General features: G+C 42.2%; 1 protein-coding gene across 1 annotated transcript; it reads left to right on the forward strand.

Annotated features, from left to right (window-relative positions):
• Positions 1 to 1,043: 1,043 nt before the first annotated feature.
• On the forward strand, positions 1,044 to 20,169 carry Upf1 (Upf1 RNA helicase). The gene is made up of 4 exons (XM_065217872.1): positions 1,044 to 1,160; positions 1,278 to 1,602; positions 15,784 to 16,181; positions 16,249 to 20,169. The coding sequence occupies exons 2-4, from the start codon at positions 1,414 to 1,416 to the stop codon at positions 19,010 to 19,012; spliced, it is 3,351 nt and encodes a 1,116-aa protein (XP_065073944.1). The 5' UTR covers positions 1,044 to 1,160; positions 1,278 to 1,413; the 3' UTR covers positions 19,013 to 20,169.
• Positions 20,170 to 20,652: the final 483 nt, after the last annotated feature.

The raw sequence follows: 20,652 nt of genomic DNA on the forward strand, positions 1-20,652 counted from the left end.
ATTCTTGTTTTCTCCATACATTTTCAGAAAGAGAACTATATAAGAACGTTTTTACTTATGATTTGAGAACATTAATGGTAATGGTTATGGTAGTCAGTAAGGTCCATTAATGGTTTTGTATTATCGCTCAACTTTACGTGGAATATATCGTGAATTGGTAATCAGTAAATTACAGGCAACCAATTCGCGATATATTCCACATAAAGTTGATCGATGTTACCAAACCATTCGTGGACCTTACTGACTACCATAACCATTACCATTAAAGTTCTCAAACCATAAGTTAAAAGGTTCTAATATAGTTCTCTTTCCGAAAATGTATGGAGAAAACAAGAATTGGGAACGGTAATGGTTCTTAACAACCCATTATTTGTAAGGTCCAGTTCCAAAAAACCATAATACATAAGGTTGAAACTTTATCATTAAACGTTCATGTAAAGTTCCATAACCATTTCAGTTAAAGTTTAGCAGGGATTATAAACAATTTTTAACCATTTTAGGTAAGGTCAATTTATGCTTCGCGTTTATGCGGGTATGCATGTAAGTAATTGGTGGATTTGTTAGTTAATTCGACACTTTTGGACAATGCTAGACATTTACCAGTTTTTCAATAGTTTCTTGTTAAAAATCAACATTTGGAAGCATTTTTATCGATTGGTGATAAAATTATTGAAATTGGACCAGGGGCAGCTGAGTTATTAACGTTCGAAATCTTTCTTAATTTGTTACATGTTCCATTTTCGATTTTCACAAAGTGCACCCCCATATAGAAATCAAAGACGTAGTCGTCCTACGTCAAAACCGTTCTTGAAAAATGTGTAAAAAATACACTTCTATTGACGTTTGATGAGTAGACCACTTTTTTCACGAAATGTGTGAAATTTTACACATTAATGTGTTACGCCGTTTACGCTGGTTACCGTGAAACGACATTAATCCGATCGATCGACTTTGTTCATTTACCTAAATTTGGGATAGTTTAAAAATAGCGTGTGCAGTTAGGTCTGTGCCACAAATGGAAAAGACAGACTGAAAAGTGAAAAGGAGGCGCGACGGTGCGGGACGAGTGACAAAAGAAACATCATCGCGTTTTTCTTTTCAAATGTGCTGCTGCGAAAAAAATAAAGTGTTGATTTTTCGTGAAAAATTCCCATTTTCTGGTAAGTTTCCGGAAGAATTTACTTTTATTCTGTGCGTCCCCAACCGAGAAAACCAAAGGCAGTGGAATTTGCGCAATTCGTACGGGTTAAAGAGCCATTTTTTCATTTTCTTTCCAGGGCCCGAACTGACGTGAGCTGGAATAGTACCAGTCAAACGAGTGTGAACAAAAGATAGAAAATTAAAAAAAAATCAAGGTGAAGAAGACGGACGGACTTGCGACGGAAAACGCAAAAAGAACCTATTGCGGTGACGATGAGTGTGGATACATACGATGGAGTGGTCAATTCCCAAACGTTGACGTTCCTCGATACCGAAGAAAACGATCTGATCGGGGCGGATACCCAGGGAACGGACTATGACTTTCGAGATTTCACGATTCCCTCGCAGAGCCAGACGCTGGCTTCGCAGCTTGACCATTTGGGTGCCGGAGCGGGAAGTCAGGTAGGAAGAGATTGTTATGCGTTTTGGTTATTTCAAAAGATTACTTTCGTAATTGTATCCTTATCTCCGTTTGTTCGGTGATACTGAAAACTAGAGGCACCTACTGCACTTGAATAAATTTGAAGGTTGATTACTTTTTTACTGTCGATTGATCCGCTCAATTTTGATACTCCAAGCAAGGTTGTTAACTCGCAGTTTGCGCTTAAAAACTACAGTCGATATGTTTGGAGCACTTCAAAAACGATTACCGAGTACCGTAAAGTACCATAATTTTGCTCCCCATGGCCCCTAATTCCGCGCATTTAGGTAAAATCGAAGACAACATGTATGATATAATATGTTGTCTTCAGTTAAATTCAAACCAAATTTTAAATGATTATATTCAAAATTGCAATATGTATTATTGACTAGTGTATGGTAAAAATATAAAATTTATTAAATATCCCAATATAGGGTTGCTAGATGTAAACTAGGCCTAGTCCCTAAACTCGGCCTATCAAGCGAATAAATCCTTTTTTAGCAATAAATCCCATTTTCAATGACACAAAAAGCTCAGTACTCGTATCAAATTGAAAAAGTATCATTAATGAGTAAAGAGTCAGAATTATAAAATAATTTGAGTACATTTCCCGCTCTATTTTAATGAAAAACTGATGCGCAATTTGTTTTTCGTTCAGTTTTTGACTATGCTTTGCACCGCAATCTTCTCTTGCTGTTTTTCGCTCGCTGGAAAACAACAACAAAGGTTTTTGTTCAATTTATTAAGTGAAATTACTACTAAAATTAAGAGAATTTTGTTGTGAATTACAGTGTTGAAAAAACCACCAGCAATCTAATGTAAAGGAGTGTTTTCGAGGGGCCAAAGTTACATCCATTGTTGGGTCCAAGATGGGGACAGTATGTTTATCGTGTTCAATTGTTACGGAAATGATGAGCGTAAATCAATGCGTATGTTGACAAGGAATTTCGTCTGCAGGTCAATTATTTTTTGAGATATGATCAAAAGACTACCGTCATCTATTGAGTACACTGTGATGGGAAGATCGTCATATTTTGAGCGTACTTCCCATCACAGTGTACTCAATATTGTGCAAACGTCAAACACAAGGCAATTGACTATGCCCGCCACGGACGGCGGTACTACCATACCAAGTAAGACACATTTAAATTGACCACTAAATGCTAACTTACAAGTTATATGTCTGTTTGTCTGTGGCAATACTATAGCTCGGAGTGGCCTCAGATAACCCAGTCAGTGAAGGCACGGTATTACTAAGCCGGAAGCGGTGGGTTGGAATCCCGGTCCGGTTAGGAAATATTCCATTCTTTTATTAACACATTCTAAGAAAGATATTGGCAACCCGATGGATTAGACTAATAGACTAATAGGGTAATAGAAACCCGATTTAAAAAGACATTTTCTATGACAGATGGATTACTGTTTTTTGTCTTATCCCTATCCGTTGGTAATAGAGATTTTCTCTTCGTTCAAACATGATCTGTTTTTTCGAACTTTTTTTTTTTTTTTTTTTTTAAATGATTATTGGAATTGGCTACATTAAGCGGCATGGAAGAGGGGCACGAATATTTGAATATTTTATTAAAGAGGGATAGCAGGAAATATTTCCTTCTTATAAAATAACAGACATAACACTCACAATCACATTCTTCGCACGCTCTAACAGTCAATTCAAATAAGGTTTTAGTTTGGAATGTGCTCGCATTTGTCATTGTGGAGCCACTGAAGCGTTCCCGAAGGCAACACATTCTGAATTAGTCAGTGATGCTTGTTCTTTTTCAAGTCAGTGTTGTAGATGTCATAACTCTTGAAAATGATGAGGGGCCAAGGCATACTGGGGACACATAACTAACCATATCGTACGTGAAAAAGTTGTTTGTTCAAACAGATGCACATTGGTCATTCCGCTTGTTGCATAATATTACCAGTAGTTATCTTATTACGCTTTACGATGCATAACATATTCATACAAGGTTGGCATGCACAATGTTTCGCACAAATTGCTCATTTGTTTATAACTGTACACTTGAAGAAACATAGATTTTCTTGAAACAACTGCAGTCAACTCTTCATATCTCGATATTGAAGGGATCATCGAGATATAGAACAAGAATAGCTTAGGGGCTGTTCATTAACAGTTTTTTTGGGATTCTTGATTCCCCTCCCCCTGCGTAGACAATTCTTGATAGAGCTGGAATTAGGGCATAATAGCTTTTGTAAACAATGACTTCTCTCGATGATTTCTCGAAACTCAAGGCACACCTACGTAAACCAACACACCCAACGGGAAGGCGAAGTCTTCCCCTACCAGATGGTGACGTTGATTTGAGTGAGCAAGCCTTGCCTTTCTAGAGATCATCGAGAGAAGTCATTGTTTATAAAAGCTGTTACGCCCTAATTCCAGCTCTACCTAAAATAGTCCATACAAAAAAAAAATTAATTTGTATGGGCCGTGGATGATTGCCAACCCCCCCTAATCTGTCTACGTAGTTTATGAACAGCCCCTTACTAGACCGTTTGAAGACACCGAGATAACCATCGACATGTAGAAATAAAAAAGTGGTCACATATTGTGATAAAGATCATCACTATATAGAGAGTTGACTGAAATAGAAAAAAGTTTGAGGTTCCTTTAGGTACGCAAAACACAGTAGATTTGTTTTTAGACGAAAAGCTGTTTTAAAATTTGCGTCACACAAACAGGGTGGCCACTCAACCGGGAATCGAAAACCACGGGGAAATAACCGGGAATTTGACTGAAACTTTAAATTACTTTTCAGAGTTGTTTGGAAATGCTATCTAACATAAAGCTTTAGTGTGATAATTTATTAACTATTAAAGGTCTGAAGAGGGTAGGTAGATAGTTTCGCTAAAGTACGGCAGTATGAAAATTGAATGGAAGTTGAAAATGAGTGAAGGGCCATTAATGCGACAGTACTAGTCAAACGCACACTTCTTTACCTAACTCATACATTAATGCATGAGGAGATTTGAAGTATTTAATGGAGGAGATTTGATATCAGTTAGAAGACTAGTCCGGTAGGTGTTTGCAGGATGATCGGTTGTGGAATGTCAAATCTCATAGCGTGGTCCGAAGATTAGTTTTTCAAATGTAGACTCTAAGGTCTTTCAGGAAGCACATCAAGGCAGTTTCGTATGAGGTATCGTTACTAAGAACGTCTCGCACTCCAGCGTGGATATCATACATACGTCGATGGTCCTCATATTCGGGACGATTCACAAGTATGTGTTCTACTGATTGTTGTATCTGGCATATATCGCACCGTTTGTGCCTGTCTGGTACTATGGAATAGTCATGGGTGGCTCGAGTGTTACCCGTTCTTAGACGCGATTGGATTCGTTGGTCTTTCCAACGCGGCTGATCGGTCCATTTCTTGATGTCGCCCTTCACCGTTCGCAAAAATAGCCATCTTTCTTGTTGCCAGCTTCGGGCCCAAGCATCTTGGATGATCGCTTTAACCCGTGTTTTGATGTCGTCAATTGGCGTTTCATTGGTATACAAACCTGACTCCCGACCGACTGACGCCAGCTAGTCGGCAGTTTCGTTTCCAGCTATTTCGTAGTGTCCGGGTATCCAGGAAAATCGAAGGTTGTTATTAGACGCATTGTGTATAGCTTGGATGCACGGGTGCCGATTCTTGTAAGATTCGAGCGCTGAAAGTACACCGGCTGAGTCGGAGAAGATTGCCATAGGACACGATGAAGCTTCAAAGGCAGCTGGTAGAAATGAATTGTAGGTATGCTTTGTGAAGATGAATAGAGTTTTCTCCAGCTCTGAAGTTCCTTTTCATTGTCCAGTCGATGTTCAATTGAGGAGAGTTACAACCTCTGATTAACAATATTATTTCTTCTGAACTTATATCAGAATATTTCTGATTATTTCTCAAGGATTTCATTAGGATCATTTCAAAATGTCTGTAGAGTTATGTTTAGGTTATCAACAAAGTTCTGTAAATTCCATCCAAAACACTCTGCATTTTAGCTTTGTATTATCCACCATTCTTTCGCGTGGCATTCATTTGTCTCCATAATTTTCTTTTAATTTTGTATCATCTCAGAATTCACTTGAAATTGCCCTCCCCTTGGCTAGTTTTTGCACCTTGCTGTTGCTGGGCGTGCTTAATTTCATGCTAGTGGAGTGTTGGAGACGGTAGGTTTATGGTCGGCGTTGCTGGCTCATGCCGCGATAGAATGGCGTCATGGGCAGGCAATGGGGATTACTAAGCTTCCCCTCTCTGATAAACCACTGCATGAGAGAACCAAAAATCTAGTCTAGCAGTGATAGTATCACACTTGTTACTCCTTTAATTGAGAGCCGCGTCGTAGTACGCTTACGTATAGGCACTGACGTTGGGTGTGATACTGGCGGGTTTTGCCGCAAATCACTCTTATTTTATTTATTTTCACACAGATAGATTCATTTGGGTTTGCAAGGGAATTATACTATTGAAATATTTCAGAAAGTGCCCAACAGTGCTCCTTCTATTTGCGTGACAAGCTTTCATTGTTGTTTTCATTGAAGTATTACTCAGGAAACAATGTTAAACATCATTTTTGTACATGGTATTGTAACTAATCTTATGTGCTTCATTTTGATTTGGGATAAGTGTTTGAACTATGGCTCGGGATTTCCACTGGGGTGTGCTTCTATTGTGACATACCCATATGTATTTTTGAGGTGCCACATAGTGGAAGCGTGAGAGCGTAGTTGGAACATTTACCCTATACAATATACAATTTAAAATTAGCTTGGATACTAACTTCAAAGTGAAGCATTTTAGTCACTTGAAGGTGTCATCTGGGGCGAACAAAGATATAATTAATATATGTAAAAGCCAGAAGTACTTGAAACACGTTAAATTGTAGTTTAAAAGCATGGGTTATGATTGTGTAGGTAGATTAGAGATTTCAGTTATTTATTAAATAAACTTCAATTATAGAATTCAGAAAGTTAATTAACATAAGAGATAGGACGCGGGGGGTCCGCTTAGGGAGGCGACTAGCCTATGAAGTTGTATAATAAATCTTCCTATTAGTGTATTTGTTAATTACAGACAATGTCAATAGCGAAAGTCATATCTTCAACCAGGCGCTTACGAACAAGTGAAGTTTTAGGAAAGATGTGTTAAATATGTTGATAGGTTTGAAATAAGAATTAGGATTGTTGTGCTTTAGTTTTCGGTAAGGTATGATGTGTCAACAAAGCCCTTTTGAGCAAATTTTCAAACATCAAATTGATTGAGTGATTTATTGAAAGACATTGCGTTGCGAAAATTGACAAGTCATACATCTAACATAGTAGTAGTAGCAGTGTCGCATAATCTTATCACAATTGCTGCAAATAGTGCTGGAGGGGCCGGCAGGGCTGAATACGGATCAAAACTAACATAACTACTAACACTAAAATGATCCCGGAACTAACACTTATCCATTGCACTTTTAGTTATATATTAGTTTTATTTTTCTACTAAGTCATCTATGCTTCTTTCTATTGTTTGGATCAAGTACAACTAATACTAATCTACCTTTATGTATGTTTTACTCCCTTTTAACCCATTATCTTTATGCATGGCGAATCATATGACGTGAGACACGTACAAGCTGGAACTCAAAGAATTACTTCGAACAGGATGTCAAACAAATTCAGGACCAATCCAAATGAGACCAGAAACCAACAAGGCATCGAAGAGTTATATATTCTGGGAGAGGTATTTGATAAATAATCAAAAAGTGGTAAGTTAAAATCAGAGCCAAGGATCATGAGAGGTAATTGTCAATAATTCATTAATTAGTAGAAATCTCGATAACTTTTTCAAGGGAGCGTATCGGCTTTTGTAGGCGGTGCGTTTGGTCGTCGATTTGGCTTAACTGGTGGCTCGCCCACGCGGGCTGGCACTATCATCAGATAGGGGAAATTTTCCTCTACCTGCTGGTGGTGTTGATAAGCGTGTGCGAGCTGCCGGTTGCGCCAGATCGACGATCGGATGCATTGTTTGCAGGAGCTGGTGCTTCCCTTTGAAAAAGTAATCGAGAAATAACCATATTATCCTGTAATTGATATTACTATTTTTATATATCAATGAAATTAGTCATGACACAGTAACAGATGGGGAAGGACAATAGACACAAGTTGACACAATAAACAAGACAAGTGGGGGTTAATACACAAGACAAAATGACAAAATAAGTGACGACAGAAGACAAGACTGGGACAAAAATCAACCTTTTAAAATAACAAGAATGCGCAATTATATTATCAAAACTATTTGGATCAGCACAAAAACAACAGTGACCAAACGGGCACCATAGCCTAGGAACGTCTGTGTGTTGATTTAAAATAGAGGCTCATAGAAGCAAAATTTATCAATAAAAGGGGTCCAGTGTAGAGTTTTAGCAAGTTGCTGCCACTGTGATTACCAAAAAAAAAAAAAAAAAATTTGTAGCATCTCAGAATTCACTTGAAATTCATCTCTCAATGCCTTAAAAAAATCTCTTGAAATTTTCTTGAAACACTCCATAGAATTTCATTGGAAGTTTCTTCAGAATCACCAGGAGCGCTACACATAATTTCTTCGAAAATATGCTCAAAATTATCCTGTAAATTATCCTCGTAGGAATCCCACCGACAAACCGACATGAATGACCTTAGCAAAAACAATCAAATGTCTGACCAAAGCACACTACTGACATCTGGCTCCGTGTTCGCGGGAAATATTTAGCTAATCCATGAGCCTGCATGCAAAAGGTATGAATTGGTTCGTGTCTGATCTATTCTGGACAAATTATTTTTATCTAGATCTCAAAATCCTATGGTTTTGACAGTTCGGATCACCTGTGGATTTCTTTTGTTTTGTGTGGGATCTTTTTTTCGTCACAAAACATCACAAGCATATTTTAAGCTAAAAGATAGTTCGTGATGATCAACAGAATACCGTGTGATGTCCGTTTATGTGTGATGCTCAATATATTTATGAACAATAATTTTACTAACGATGTGAATTTGATTTTGTTATAAAGGGAGCATAACAAAAACAAATTCACATCGTTAGTAAAATTATTGCTCATAAATATATTGAGCATATTTTTGCAATAGCGTTAAGGTTATTATCATAATAATCAAGGTTGCAAAGACTCATTTCAGCTAAAATAATGTTTTTCGGAATAATAAAACCAAAAGATGGTATGATGGTATGTTTTACTTGTAACTTACAAGAAGAGGTTACAAAGTATGCGTTGGAAACATAAAACCTGTAAATTTTGCTTTCTATGAGTCACAATCAGCGATTTGCTGATCGCTGAGTGAGTGAGTGAGTGAGTGAGTGAGTTTGTCAAAAATCGCTGATTGTGACTCTCAAGAAGTGAAATAAACAGGTTTAATATGTCAAACACATTCTTTGCAACCTCTTCTTGTATCCTACCAATTCAAAATTTGATCATGGCATCTAATTATTTCATAGTTTAGAAAAACATTGTTTTAGCTGAAATGAGTCTTTGCAACCTTGATAATAATGTGTAAACAATATTAAACATCCCATAAAAATGCTATTAAATTTGATTTCGAGGCTTATTAGTACATGTAACAAGGGGTTCCATTCACCGCTCATTTCATAGTGGAAATAGAAACTATATACCGCAGGCATCGGTTGATGAAGACCTGCAGCTTTTGAGTGTTCTCCGCTGATACACACCACGTCTCGCTGGCGTATAACAACACAGATTTCACGTTCGAGTTGAAAATTCGGATTTTAGTCCGTTGAGTTATCTGGTTGGATCTCCATACGCATGAGCATGATTGACCGCCCACGGTTGCTACTCTGTTATTGCCAGACCAGCTGTAATTACACAGAGAACCAATAGACAATGCTTGGGACTAGTAATCATCCTCAATGTGTAAAAACTGGTGATCTCAAACTAGGCAATACCAGCGCCGGCCGCGCCCGAACACAGGTCAAGAAAGGAAGGGGTAGGAATGTGTTGACTTGACACTCGCTTTGATGGAAGCCGAGAACACCTCTGCACTTCCACGAGGAATCACTGGGATATTGGGTAATAGGGTTGGGTTTGCAGCAGGGTTCGTTTTGGTAAACGATAAACTGAATTGATGTCGTAACAATCATATAACGCGAAGGAGCTTGGGATTGAACCCACGGTAAGCAAAAACCTTTGCCACTAGGCAGACGAGCTCCTTTTTAATCATCGAGTTATTACAATGTAGTCATATTATCAAATAAAACGATTGACGAATCTTGAATGTGGATGGGCTTAAGATTAGACTCATGATGTTCTGCTCAGTAAGCAAAACCGGTTGTGCTAAGGCCACCGAGCCCCTCATATCACATTATAGCGTTACTCAAGTTTTTATGACTATTCAGACCCGGCTCTGACGACAACGAAAAGTTTTACGAAATACACGATAAACAAGCGATCTAACCATACATTATATATATGAAAAGATCTGGGACCGCGTTTTTCTGCTCAGTAAGCAAGCCACTGCAACCGACGATCTTTGAAATCCTAAACTAAAAGCTATGAAAGAGGCCTTCAATAAGATCCATTTTCACGCGACGTTAAATGTTTCGATTTTCTCTTTACGCATGGTTCAGGTAATCATAACAAGCTATGACTGACGTGACGATTGTTTAAGACCTGGTTGAACAAGCTATTCAAATGAAATTACGTTCTCGAATTTTACTTGGTATGTAATGAACAACAGAAATACGCGATAATTCATATTTTCAGCGGTTGGTGGTTAATTTTAAATATACTAACGGTACTGCCTACGACTACGACGGCGATTACGACAGCGACTATGACGGTGCCTACGACAACGACAACAGCGAATTTGTAACTTACCATTTGTCTAGGATAAACACCTTTGCCCGGCACCTCCACTGGTTCTTCATGTCCGCTATCCAGTGCTGAGATTTGTCATTGTCATTGACAGACTTTTGCGCGATATTGACAAAATTGTTTTTCACATAGTCAATGATAGACTTGATCCTCAAAAAAATCTTGGTCAAAATCTCATTCATTTTTTCGTCAATGACAAAGATTCACCTGGTAACAGAAAGTGTAATTTCTTGCATTCTGAGACACATTATTGTTATCCAAGCGGTTCAGGGCGTAGGCCCTTATTCACTTTAATGGCTCCATGTAATTGTTTTGCTCAAGCCATTTAATTTCATTTCAAATTTAGCTAATAAACAAATCAGCACATGTTCGTCACTGACAAAAATGCTACTGACAATTGACATGGTTTGCCTTGACGATGACTGTTAGCTCAAACGAGTGACCAAAGCAGAATTTTGAGTATCACCGTGTATTGTCGAAATTTTGCAGCACTGCCGCTATCTGTCACTGTTTGCAAAATATCTAATAGCAATTACCTTCCAATACCAATACTTCCTGTATTGCCATGGTCATCTGGGAGGAGGGTCGCATCTAGTGCTTTCCCAAGGAACCGTTCACGACCACCAGCTACTGCCCGTCCAGTCTTGGGCGTATCCAGCGAGGCATCCTTCAGATTACTTACAATCTCCGACACTCAATGCAAATCGCAGGCACACTTACGCTAGTTACAAAAAAAAACACACCCGTGCAAAGAAACGGATCAAATAAACGTCACTCTCGCGAAAGCACACCCGTCGTCGTCGAACGGCAAAAAAAAAGGAATCGGTGGGCAATTTTGTGATACGGATTTCCAAAATCAACCGGGAATGCACGAATTTCACCACACGCAACTACGAAACACGTTCAGAAGCACTTTTGGTACACTTTCGTTCGAAAACACTTAATTTTTTCAAAAATAGTTGCGAGTGAACCAACATCAACAATAAACTAAAATTAAAATTATCGCTCGCCACAAATTTCTGGACCGGGAGAAAAAATCAAACAACGCAGATAGAGTCAAATCTTCTGTTGCTTGCAAACATGATGAATCATGTTTTCTTTCTCGATTCTAAAACTTCTCGGAAAGCGAGAAAACCACCACTCACACACGTATAACCGTCCGGGAGGCAGAGTGCCAGCGCTAATCCGGCAAATGCAGCCGAAAACTATGAAAGCTAATGCACGCACAATACAGAGAAGAAACTTAAGACACAACCGTATTCAAAGGCGTTCGAAACTCGACTCCTTATCTGGTTGGATCTCCATACGTTTCGTAAACTCGCGAAGGCAGCCCTAGCCTTCTTGATTCGTGCACCTATTTCGCTCTTGGTCCCGCCGTCCGACGCTATTTGGCTGCCAAGATATTGGAAACTTTCGACCTTCTCCACTGCTTGCCCCGCTACCGTATAGTTGGAAGGGTTGCCCGTGTTGATATCCAACGATTTGGTCTTGTTGACGTTGATGGTGAGACCCGCCGCAGAGGAGCGTTCGGCTAGGTCATTGAGCTTACTCTGCTTATCAGAGCGCCGTTGTGCTAGTAGAGCAACATCATCAGCCAAATCGAAGTCGTTGAGATGCTCCATGGTGATAGGCTGCCAAAGCAGCCCACGGTTCGGTACACGGTCAATTGCACCTACCATGATCTCGTCGATTACGATGAGAAACAGTAGCGGTGATAGTATACATCCTTGTCCCACACCAGCGACTACCCAGATAGGGTCGGACAAGGCTCCGTTATGCAGAACTCTGCACGTGAAAGCTTCATACTGCGCTTCGATGAGGTTGACGATTTTATCCGGGACTCCCTTGCGTCTCAGGGCGCCCCACAGATTCTCGTGATTGGGACGGTCGAAAGCTTTTTCGTAGTCAATGAATACCAAATAAAGGGACTCTTGGAATTCATTGACCTGCTCCAGGATGATGCGGAGCGTGACAATATGGTCCACACAAGATCTTCCGGCACGGAATCCTGCCTGCTGCCGTCGGAGAGTCGCGTCGATCTTCTCCTGTATCCGATTCAGGATAACTTTGCACAGAACTTTGAGAACAATACACAGTAACATGATGCCTCGCCAATTGTCGCACACAGTCAGATCCCCTTTCTTTGAGACCTTCACTAAGATGCCCTGCATCCAGTCAACCGGAAAAGTCGCAGTGTCCCAGATATTACAGAATAGTTGATGCAACATTTGTGCGGATAGCATAGGGTCAGCTTTGAGCATCTCTGCTGATATGCGATCGACCCCTGGAGCCTTGTTGGATTTCATGCTTCGGATAGCTGCTTCAATCTCCTGCAGTGATAGAGCCTCGGAATTGACACGAGTAATGCGCCGCACCCTAGGCGGATCATGCCGAGATGTTGATGGCTGGTTGGCCGTCGAAACTTGAAGAAGTTGTTCGAAGTGCTCAAACCAGCGTTTCAGCTGGTCAGTGGGGTCGGTAAGCAATTGTCCAGTCGTGTCCTTCACTGGCATCCTCGGGTTTATCCTTGCTCCACTCAGGCGTCGTGAGATATCGTAGAGGAGGCGTATATCGCCAGTGTTTGCGGCTTTCTCCCCTTCGTCGGCCAGGGAGTTCACCCACGCTCGCTTGTCCCGTCTGCAAGAGCGCTTGACTTCCTTCTCTAGAGCTGAGTACCGTTGACGGGCCTCGTTCTTGGCTCCTCTGGTTCTCGCCCACTCTATCGCGGCTTTTGCTTCTCTACGCTCCTCAATCTTCCGCCAGGTTTCATCTGTGATCCACTCTTTCCTCTGGGTGCGCAGCTCACCCAAGTTGTTCTCGCTTGTTTCTATAAAGGCATTCTTGATGGCCGTCCATTGTTCTTCTACGCTGTCACCTTCTGGAACGTCCGCAGCTCGAGTCTCAAGTTCTTCAACAAAAGACCTTTTTACCGCTGGATCTTCAAGTCGGCGTGTGTTGAACCGTCTCCGGCTCCGTCTCAATTTTCGGCTGATGCAGATGTGAAACCCACGTAATTTTGTGCACTGGTCGATAGGGGAAGAGCGAGCCCCCGATCCCCATGTCGTTATTGCCACAAAATTCTGCAAACAGCTCACGGTTCTCGCTCATTTTGCCGAGACCATGGCGTCCCATGACACGCTCATAGTCCGTGTTGTCGGAGCCGATCTTCGCATTGAAGTCGCCAGTGTAGATCTTGATGTCACCCTTTGGAACCTTATCCACGACGGCATTCAGTTGACTGTAAAAATTCTCCTTGTCCTGTAGCTCGGCAGCATCGGTTGGCGCATAACATTGGATTATGGTAAGGTTACGAACCTGTGTTCTAAATCTGGCAACGATTATCCTCTTATTAACAGGCTCCCACTTGATGAACGCAGCACTTGCCTGGACGCTAAGTAGGAGACCAACTCCACGATGGCGGGGAGCGTTTTCACCTCGAATACCAGAGTATAGTAGTACCTGTCCCGACGGCAGTTTGTGTTCTCCAAAGTTTGGCCAACGAAGTTCATTCAGTCCCAGGATTTCTAGCTTCATGCGTCGTGCCTCGTTGGCGAGTTGTGCCAGTTTACCCTGCTGTGCTAACGTCAATACATTCCATGATCCAATTGGTGTCCGTTGTTTTGCGCTAAAAGTCGTTGAAGTTACCTAAATCAGTTCGATGTCTTTATCTGTTGGTTTCTGTAACAATTGTAAAGGTTTCAGAGACAGTAGGTGGTTGGCCTAAGGTCTCCTATCCGCCGTGATGGGGCTGCCATCTTAGGTGTAGCTTCCGGGGAAGAGCATTTCTTATTCAGCCGCTGAATGCCAGTCAGACGCTGCTTGAGCCGCACCTCCATGGTGAACAGACGCTCGGGTTGGCGAAGCATTTCCTCTATCACCATGCTATGGTTACCGCGCCAGTGTTCGCGTCGCACCTCCTCACTCTGCTTTTGTCGGATTGACAACATTGCCCAGGTTACGCCAACCAGCTGTGTCCATGTTTCAGTTGGCAGTCTTTTGTGATCATATGACTCGTGGAGGCGTGAGGTAGGAACTTATGAGGACCGGAGCTGGTATATCGCTCCTTCCAGATTGTCACTCACCATTTTGTAGCCCCGCTTTTTACCTTCTATGTACAATTTTCACACTGCCGTACTCTAACGGAACTATCAACTTTATACTTTCATCTCCTCATCTATCGTATAAAAATTACCACTTTAGTCTGTTGTTTGAAATTAGCATCTTCAACTATGTAAATCGTTGACTTCACGCAGAAGTAATACAAAACATATAGTCAAAGTGCCATATGGTTAAATATGATCAGCAGACATCTTGAACGACTGAATTAATCGGTTAAACATATGTTGATAACTGTCGTGGCAGGCTTCTTTTCTGGAGTAAGCGAACTTTAGCGTGTTTGTAAGACATCAATAAAGTAGTCAATATTGTGGTGCAAAGCAAAGTTCGGAATTTTGACTTTTGACGAGTAAACTGCACTCCCCGTAACAAGTTGTCGATAACCATTCAATTGATTCTTCAATTTACTTCATTTGATTCAACAAGTGTCCAAAGTAGCCCTTCCAGTCCAAAGAAGCCCGCCACAACGGAACTCATTTATTGAACTTGTTCGAGCGTGGGCTCTAATTGCCGGCCACCGGAGGTTTTTCTACCCGTTGTTTCAAACAACGGAGCCACAACACAACGAAATTTCACTGCAGTAGCACTGATCTTCACAGTGCCATCTCTTAACGCACTATAACCACCTTCACGAATTTATGGATTCGGACACACGTATCTACGAAACAGTCCATAGGATGACTCACGCACTACCACCGACGGAACTTCCCGGTTTGGTCACAAACTTTGGATCGTTTCGGATGTGAACGAGGAAATTAATTTTAGATTGTCTTGCACTGTATCTCACTTGATTAATTTCAGACGATCGAGCGGACAAAGAAAACACGGAATAGAATACCGAACGCTCCTGCTGTATATTTGCAACTGAATTCAATTTGCTAATGGCTTTGCACGGATAGAGAATAGAATATTTACAGTGATCGCGTGCAGTTGTTATGTCAGTTTGAATTCAATTTTGTTCATGATTAAATTACTTAATTACTATTTACAAGTTCAAATACATAAAGCGAACTATATACATAATCAGCGTACTAATCAGAACTATTTCAACAAATTTAATAAATGGACACCACGGTACCAAATAACCTTTACCTATATGTCCAATTTGGTAGATCATAACCGCCAACCCACAAATGCCCCTTAAATAAATCGTAACTTCTCCCTTTCGCACACAGCTCAATGGATTCGGCCGACGACTCGGTTCGGACAAGCTGAAAATCGCCGGCATAACATCCGCCATCGGTGAACTGCAGTTCGAGGAAGACGAAGATGACCCCGTGGCCCAGAGTCAGGAGCTGCCGCCGCACGCCTGTCGCTACTGCGGTATCCACGAACCGAGCACGGTCGTCATGTGTAACATCTGCAAGAAGTGGTTCTGCAATGGCCGTGGCAGCACCTCGGGATCGCACATCGTGAACCATCTGGTAAGGGCGAAACACCGGGAAGTGACGTTGCACGGGGACGGACCCCTGGGAGAGACGGTGCTCGAGTGCTACTCCTGCGGCGTGAGAAATGTGTTTGTGCTGGGATTCATTCCGGCCAAAGCGGATTCTGTCGTGGTGTTGTTGTGCAGGTGGGTAAATGGGAGGCTGATCTTTTTAGCTTGATGGAATTAAATATTGGTCAAATTTCCATTTCAGACAACCCTGTGCTGCCCAGAACTCCATCAAGGACATGAACTGGGATCAGGAGCAGTGGAAGCCGCTGATCGCCGATCGGTGCTTTCTGTTTTGGTTGGTGAAGGTTCCAACAGAGCAGGAACAGCTCCGCGCCAGACAGGTGTCTGCTGCGCAAATCAACAAGCTGGAGGAACTCTGGAAGGAGAACGTTGATGCAACGTTTCAGGATTTGGAAAAACCGGGCATCGATAAGGAACCAGCTCCGGTTCAGTTCCGCTATGTTGATGGCTATCAGTATCAGAACATCTTTGGGCCGCTGGTGAAGCTGGAGGCGGATTATGACAAGCGACTGAAGGAAAGTCAGACGCAGGAAAATATTGAAATTCGCTGGGACACGGGGTTGAACAAGAAGACGATTGCTTATTTTACGCTGGCTAAGAATGATGGCGATATGAAGCTGATGCATGGTGATGAGCTGCGTTTGAGATATACGGGAGAGCTGCATAAGCCGTGGAGCTGCGTGGGTCATGTCATCAAGGTTCCGGATAACTACGGTGAAGACGTTGGCTTGGAGTTGAAGCACAACCATCAAGCACCGATTGAGTGTACGTCGAACTTTGCGGTTGACTTCATTTGGAAAGGTACCTCCTTTGATCGCATGCAGATGGCATTGCGAAAGTTTGCAGTGGATGATAACAGCGTTTCGAACTACATCTATTCGAGATTGCTTGGCCATGGCAGACAAGATGGGTCGGATGATGTGACGTTCCGTATCAATAATCTGCCAAAACACTTCAGCGCTCCGAATTTGCCGGACCTCAATCGTTCGCAGGTGTACGCAGTGAAGCATGCTCTTCAACGCCCATTAAGTTTGATTCAAGGGCCTCCGGGTACCGGCAAGACGGTCACGTCTGCAACGATCGTCTATCAGTTGGTTCGCTTGAACGGTGGACCGGTTTTGGTATGTGCTCCGAGTAACACGGCGGTAGATCAGTTGACGGAAAAAATCCATCGCACCAGTTTGAAGGTGGTTCGTGTCTGTGCCAAGTCTCGTGAAGCTATCGATTCTCCGGTCAGCTTCCTAGCTCTGCACAACCAGATTCGTAACATGGAACAAAACAGCGATCTGAAGAAACTGCAACAGCTGAAGGATGAGACCGGCGAGTTGAGTTCCTCCGATGAGAAACGGTATCGTACGTTGAAGAAACAAGCCGAGCGGGAACTTCTGGAAGCTGCTGACGTTATCTGCTGTACATGCGTCGGAGCTGGTGACCCTCGCTTACAGCGCATCAAGTTCAGTTCGATTCTCATCGATGAATCGATGCAGTCTACCGAACCGGAATGCATGGTTCCGGTGGTGCTTGGAGCCAAGCAACTGATTCTAGTTGGAGATCATTGTCAGCTTGGGCCGGTCGTGATGTGCAAGAAAGCAGCAAAGGCGGGACTATCGCAAAGCTTGTTTGAGCGATTGGTCGTGTTGGGAATCCGTCCGTTCCGCTTGGAAGTGCAGTATCGTATGCATCCGGAGCTGTCACAGTTCCCTTCGAACTTCTTCTACGAAGGAAGCCTGCAGAATGGAGTGTGCGCCGAAGAGCGTAAGTTGAAGGTGGACTTTCCATGGCCTTCGCCAGATACACCGATGTTCTTCCTGGTAACTCAAGGACAGGAGGAAATTGCTGGATCAGGAACATCCTATCTAAATCGCACAGAAGCTTCGAACGTGGAAAAGATAACCACTCGCTTCCTGAAGGCCGGTGTTAAGCCAGACCAGATTGGCATAATTACTCCGTACGAGGGGCAACGGGCTTATTTGGTACAGTACATGCAGTACCAAGGTTCACTGCATTCCAAACTGTATCAGGAGATAGAAATTGCCAGCGTTGACGCGTTCCAAGGACGAGAGAAGGATATCATTATTATGTCGTGCGTTCGTTCCAACGAGCATCAGGGCATCGGTTTCCTGAACGATCCCAGGCGTCTGAATGTGGCTTTGACCCGTGCAAAATATGGAATAATCATCGTCGGAAACCCGAAGGTGCTATCAAAACAGCAGCTATGGAATCATTTGTTGAACTTTTACAAGGACAAAAAGGTTCTCGTGGAAGGATCTCTGAATAACCTGAAGGAATCAATGATCCAATTCACGAAACCCAAAAAGATCGTAAACACCTTGAATCCAGGATCACACTTTATGAATAACGTCATGTACGACGCTAAAGAAGCCGGCTACTTCGAAAGAGGTCATGGAGCAGGATTTTCCGGTAGTTCGTTTGGCAATCCAGGTCCCATCGGAAGCATGTTGAACGGACCGAGAAATCCTCCTCTGGATATGTTTTCCAGAACTCACGATCCCATCAGCTATATCTCACCGGAACGTGCTCAGGCGGCAATGAATAATATGCCGGTTCCTGTTGGAATGTTTATGAATATGCCGAACGTCCAACCACGCTACTTCCAGCAGCAACAAGCTGTGCAGGCGGCCAAACAAGCGCGTCGCATCAAACCGGGCGTCATCGGAAGCAAACCTAAACCGCGTCCGATTGGACCGCCATCTAGCCAAGTCAACCTTTCCGGTGTCATTGGAACCGGTTCGTTAACTCAGGGCATGTCACAGAACATGTCCCAGCCTGGATTCAGCCTTTCACAGTCACAGCAACAGGACTTCTCACAAGACTACATGGTCGAATATCAATCCCAAGTCGATGGTCTCTTGTCCCAGGAATCCACTGCAGTGGAGCGTTTGGCATTCGAACTACCGCCAAATCAGTTCTCGCAACCGTATTGATAGAGGACCAGTTGAACCAGAATGGCGTATTGTCCGCACAGGGGAATCTGAAGACAGCAACACGAGCAGCAGAAACAGCCAACAGCAAAATCTACGTCTACGCCAAGTCACCAATTCGCAGTTATACCGAGTAATGAATAAAGAATACGCAGCAAGGTAAGAGGTGAGACCTATTACGGAACACGGCATTAGGAGGGGGTAGGAAACCTCCCTGGTGAGTATCCTGATGTCTGTCCCCTCGCCATAGTCGTCGTCGTCGTTATCGTCTTGTCGGATAGGAAGAAAAGGCGGGGAGGAATTTGGAAAACGAAGAGCGACTCTCATATGCAACACGCAGCAGCAGCCGCTGGAACTTTTCTCCCCTGGAACCAATAATAGCAGCAGCAACTTGGAACAGCGAACCACACCACAGCTAGTGCAACTAATGGAGGAATCAAAGCCAACGGAATTCACCACATGGATCGCTGGAAATGTGAGTTCTTGTGAACCCTTTCGGAAAGGGACACCGTTGAATAGCTGAACAGGTTTGGGAGATATGTTCCTGCGATGAATGAGTCCAGTTCTTTCAAGATTTACGTATTTCCATTCTCTTGAATCGAAAACCAACCGTAGTTCTGTATCCTTGAGTTTCTTGAGCAGATTATATTTTATTCCTTTTCGGTTAAACTTTTTTTTTATTTACTGGCAAAGAACTGTGTGTCTGTCATGGCACAGTTTCTTCCTAAATTGGAACAACGAGCCTTATGCCAGTATCGTAAACATTATTATTTTTTGTTTGGCGAATTGTTATATTTTAATATGACTACACTTACAACAACAGCTAGTTTGGTGAGCATTTTTCTTTTACGCAAACCGAAAGTACGATTTGAAATCAATACTATAGAACACTAAATCCTAAATAATTGGTTGGAAAAGGGACGTACCTAGTGCTAGATAGACATCATAAAAGGTCAGTTTTACCACTATTGTAGTTTGGTTTCATAGTTGAAAATTTGTATCCACAAAAAGCAGTCAGAGTTTTCACTTTTAAAAGTTTAGTGTTTAAACGCAACATACAAATTTTAAACCACATTCAATGAATTATGTTCAAGTAGTGTGTAGTTGATAGGTACTACCTTTTCCAAATAAATAGTTTCGTTCGGCAGGTGGTCTCGATTTATTCATCCGAAAAATCCATTTGCAAAAATTCGTTGAATGTTGAATCTCGAAAATGAAGCTTGCACATATATTATGATAGTATTGGAAAAAGGGCTTCAAATGTAAGTTAGACAACTTCCAAGCGGTAAAGTTCCCAACAACCGGAAAACAGTTAATGCAGCATCAAGCATTCTTCGCTGTTGTAATTTCCAGATCATTAGAATCAAATGGCAACTAAGCGTGTTCCGTGCGAAACAAGCTATAGTAGCTTCCAAAACACAACGCAAACGATCGTCATTCAAACCACCCATCGTGGCAACAACGCACTCCAGGTAGAATTTTAAGGACACCGAACAAGAAGGGAGAAGCAGTATATACTTCTCTTCAACATGCTGCTGCCTGCTGCTCGCCGTAGCGCACGGCAGGCAAGTATATAGGACCAAAAGTAGCAAAATACGATAGGACGACTGCTATAAAAGCGACACAGCCAGCCAGCGTTTTTT

This window comes from Ochlerotatus camptorhynchus, unplaced genomic scaffold (genome assembly GCF_037179485.1).
Source record: "Ochlerotatus camptorhynchus isolate MF236.1 unplaced genomic scaffold, CSIRO-AGI_Acam_v1.1 ptg000081l, whole genome shotgun sequence".
In the NCBI taxonomy this organism is placed as follows: domain Eukaryota; kingdom Metazoa; phylum Arthropoda; class Insecta; order Diptera; family Culicidae; genus Ochlerotatus; species Ochlerotatus camptorhynchus.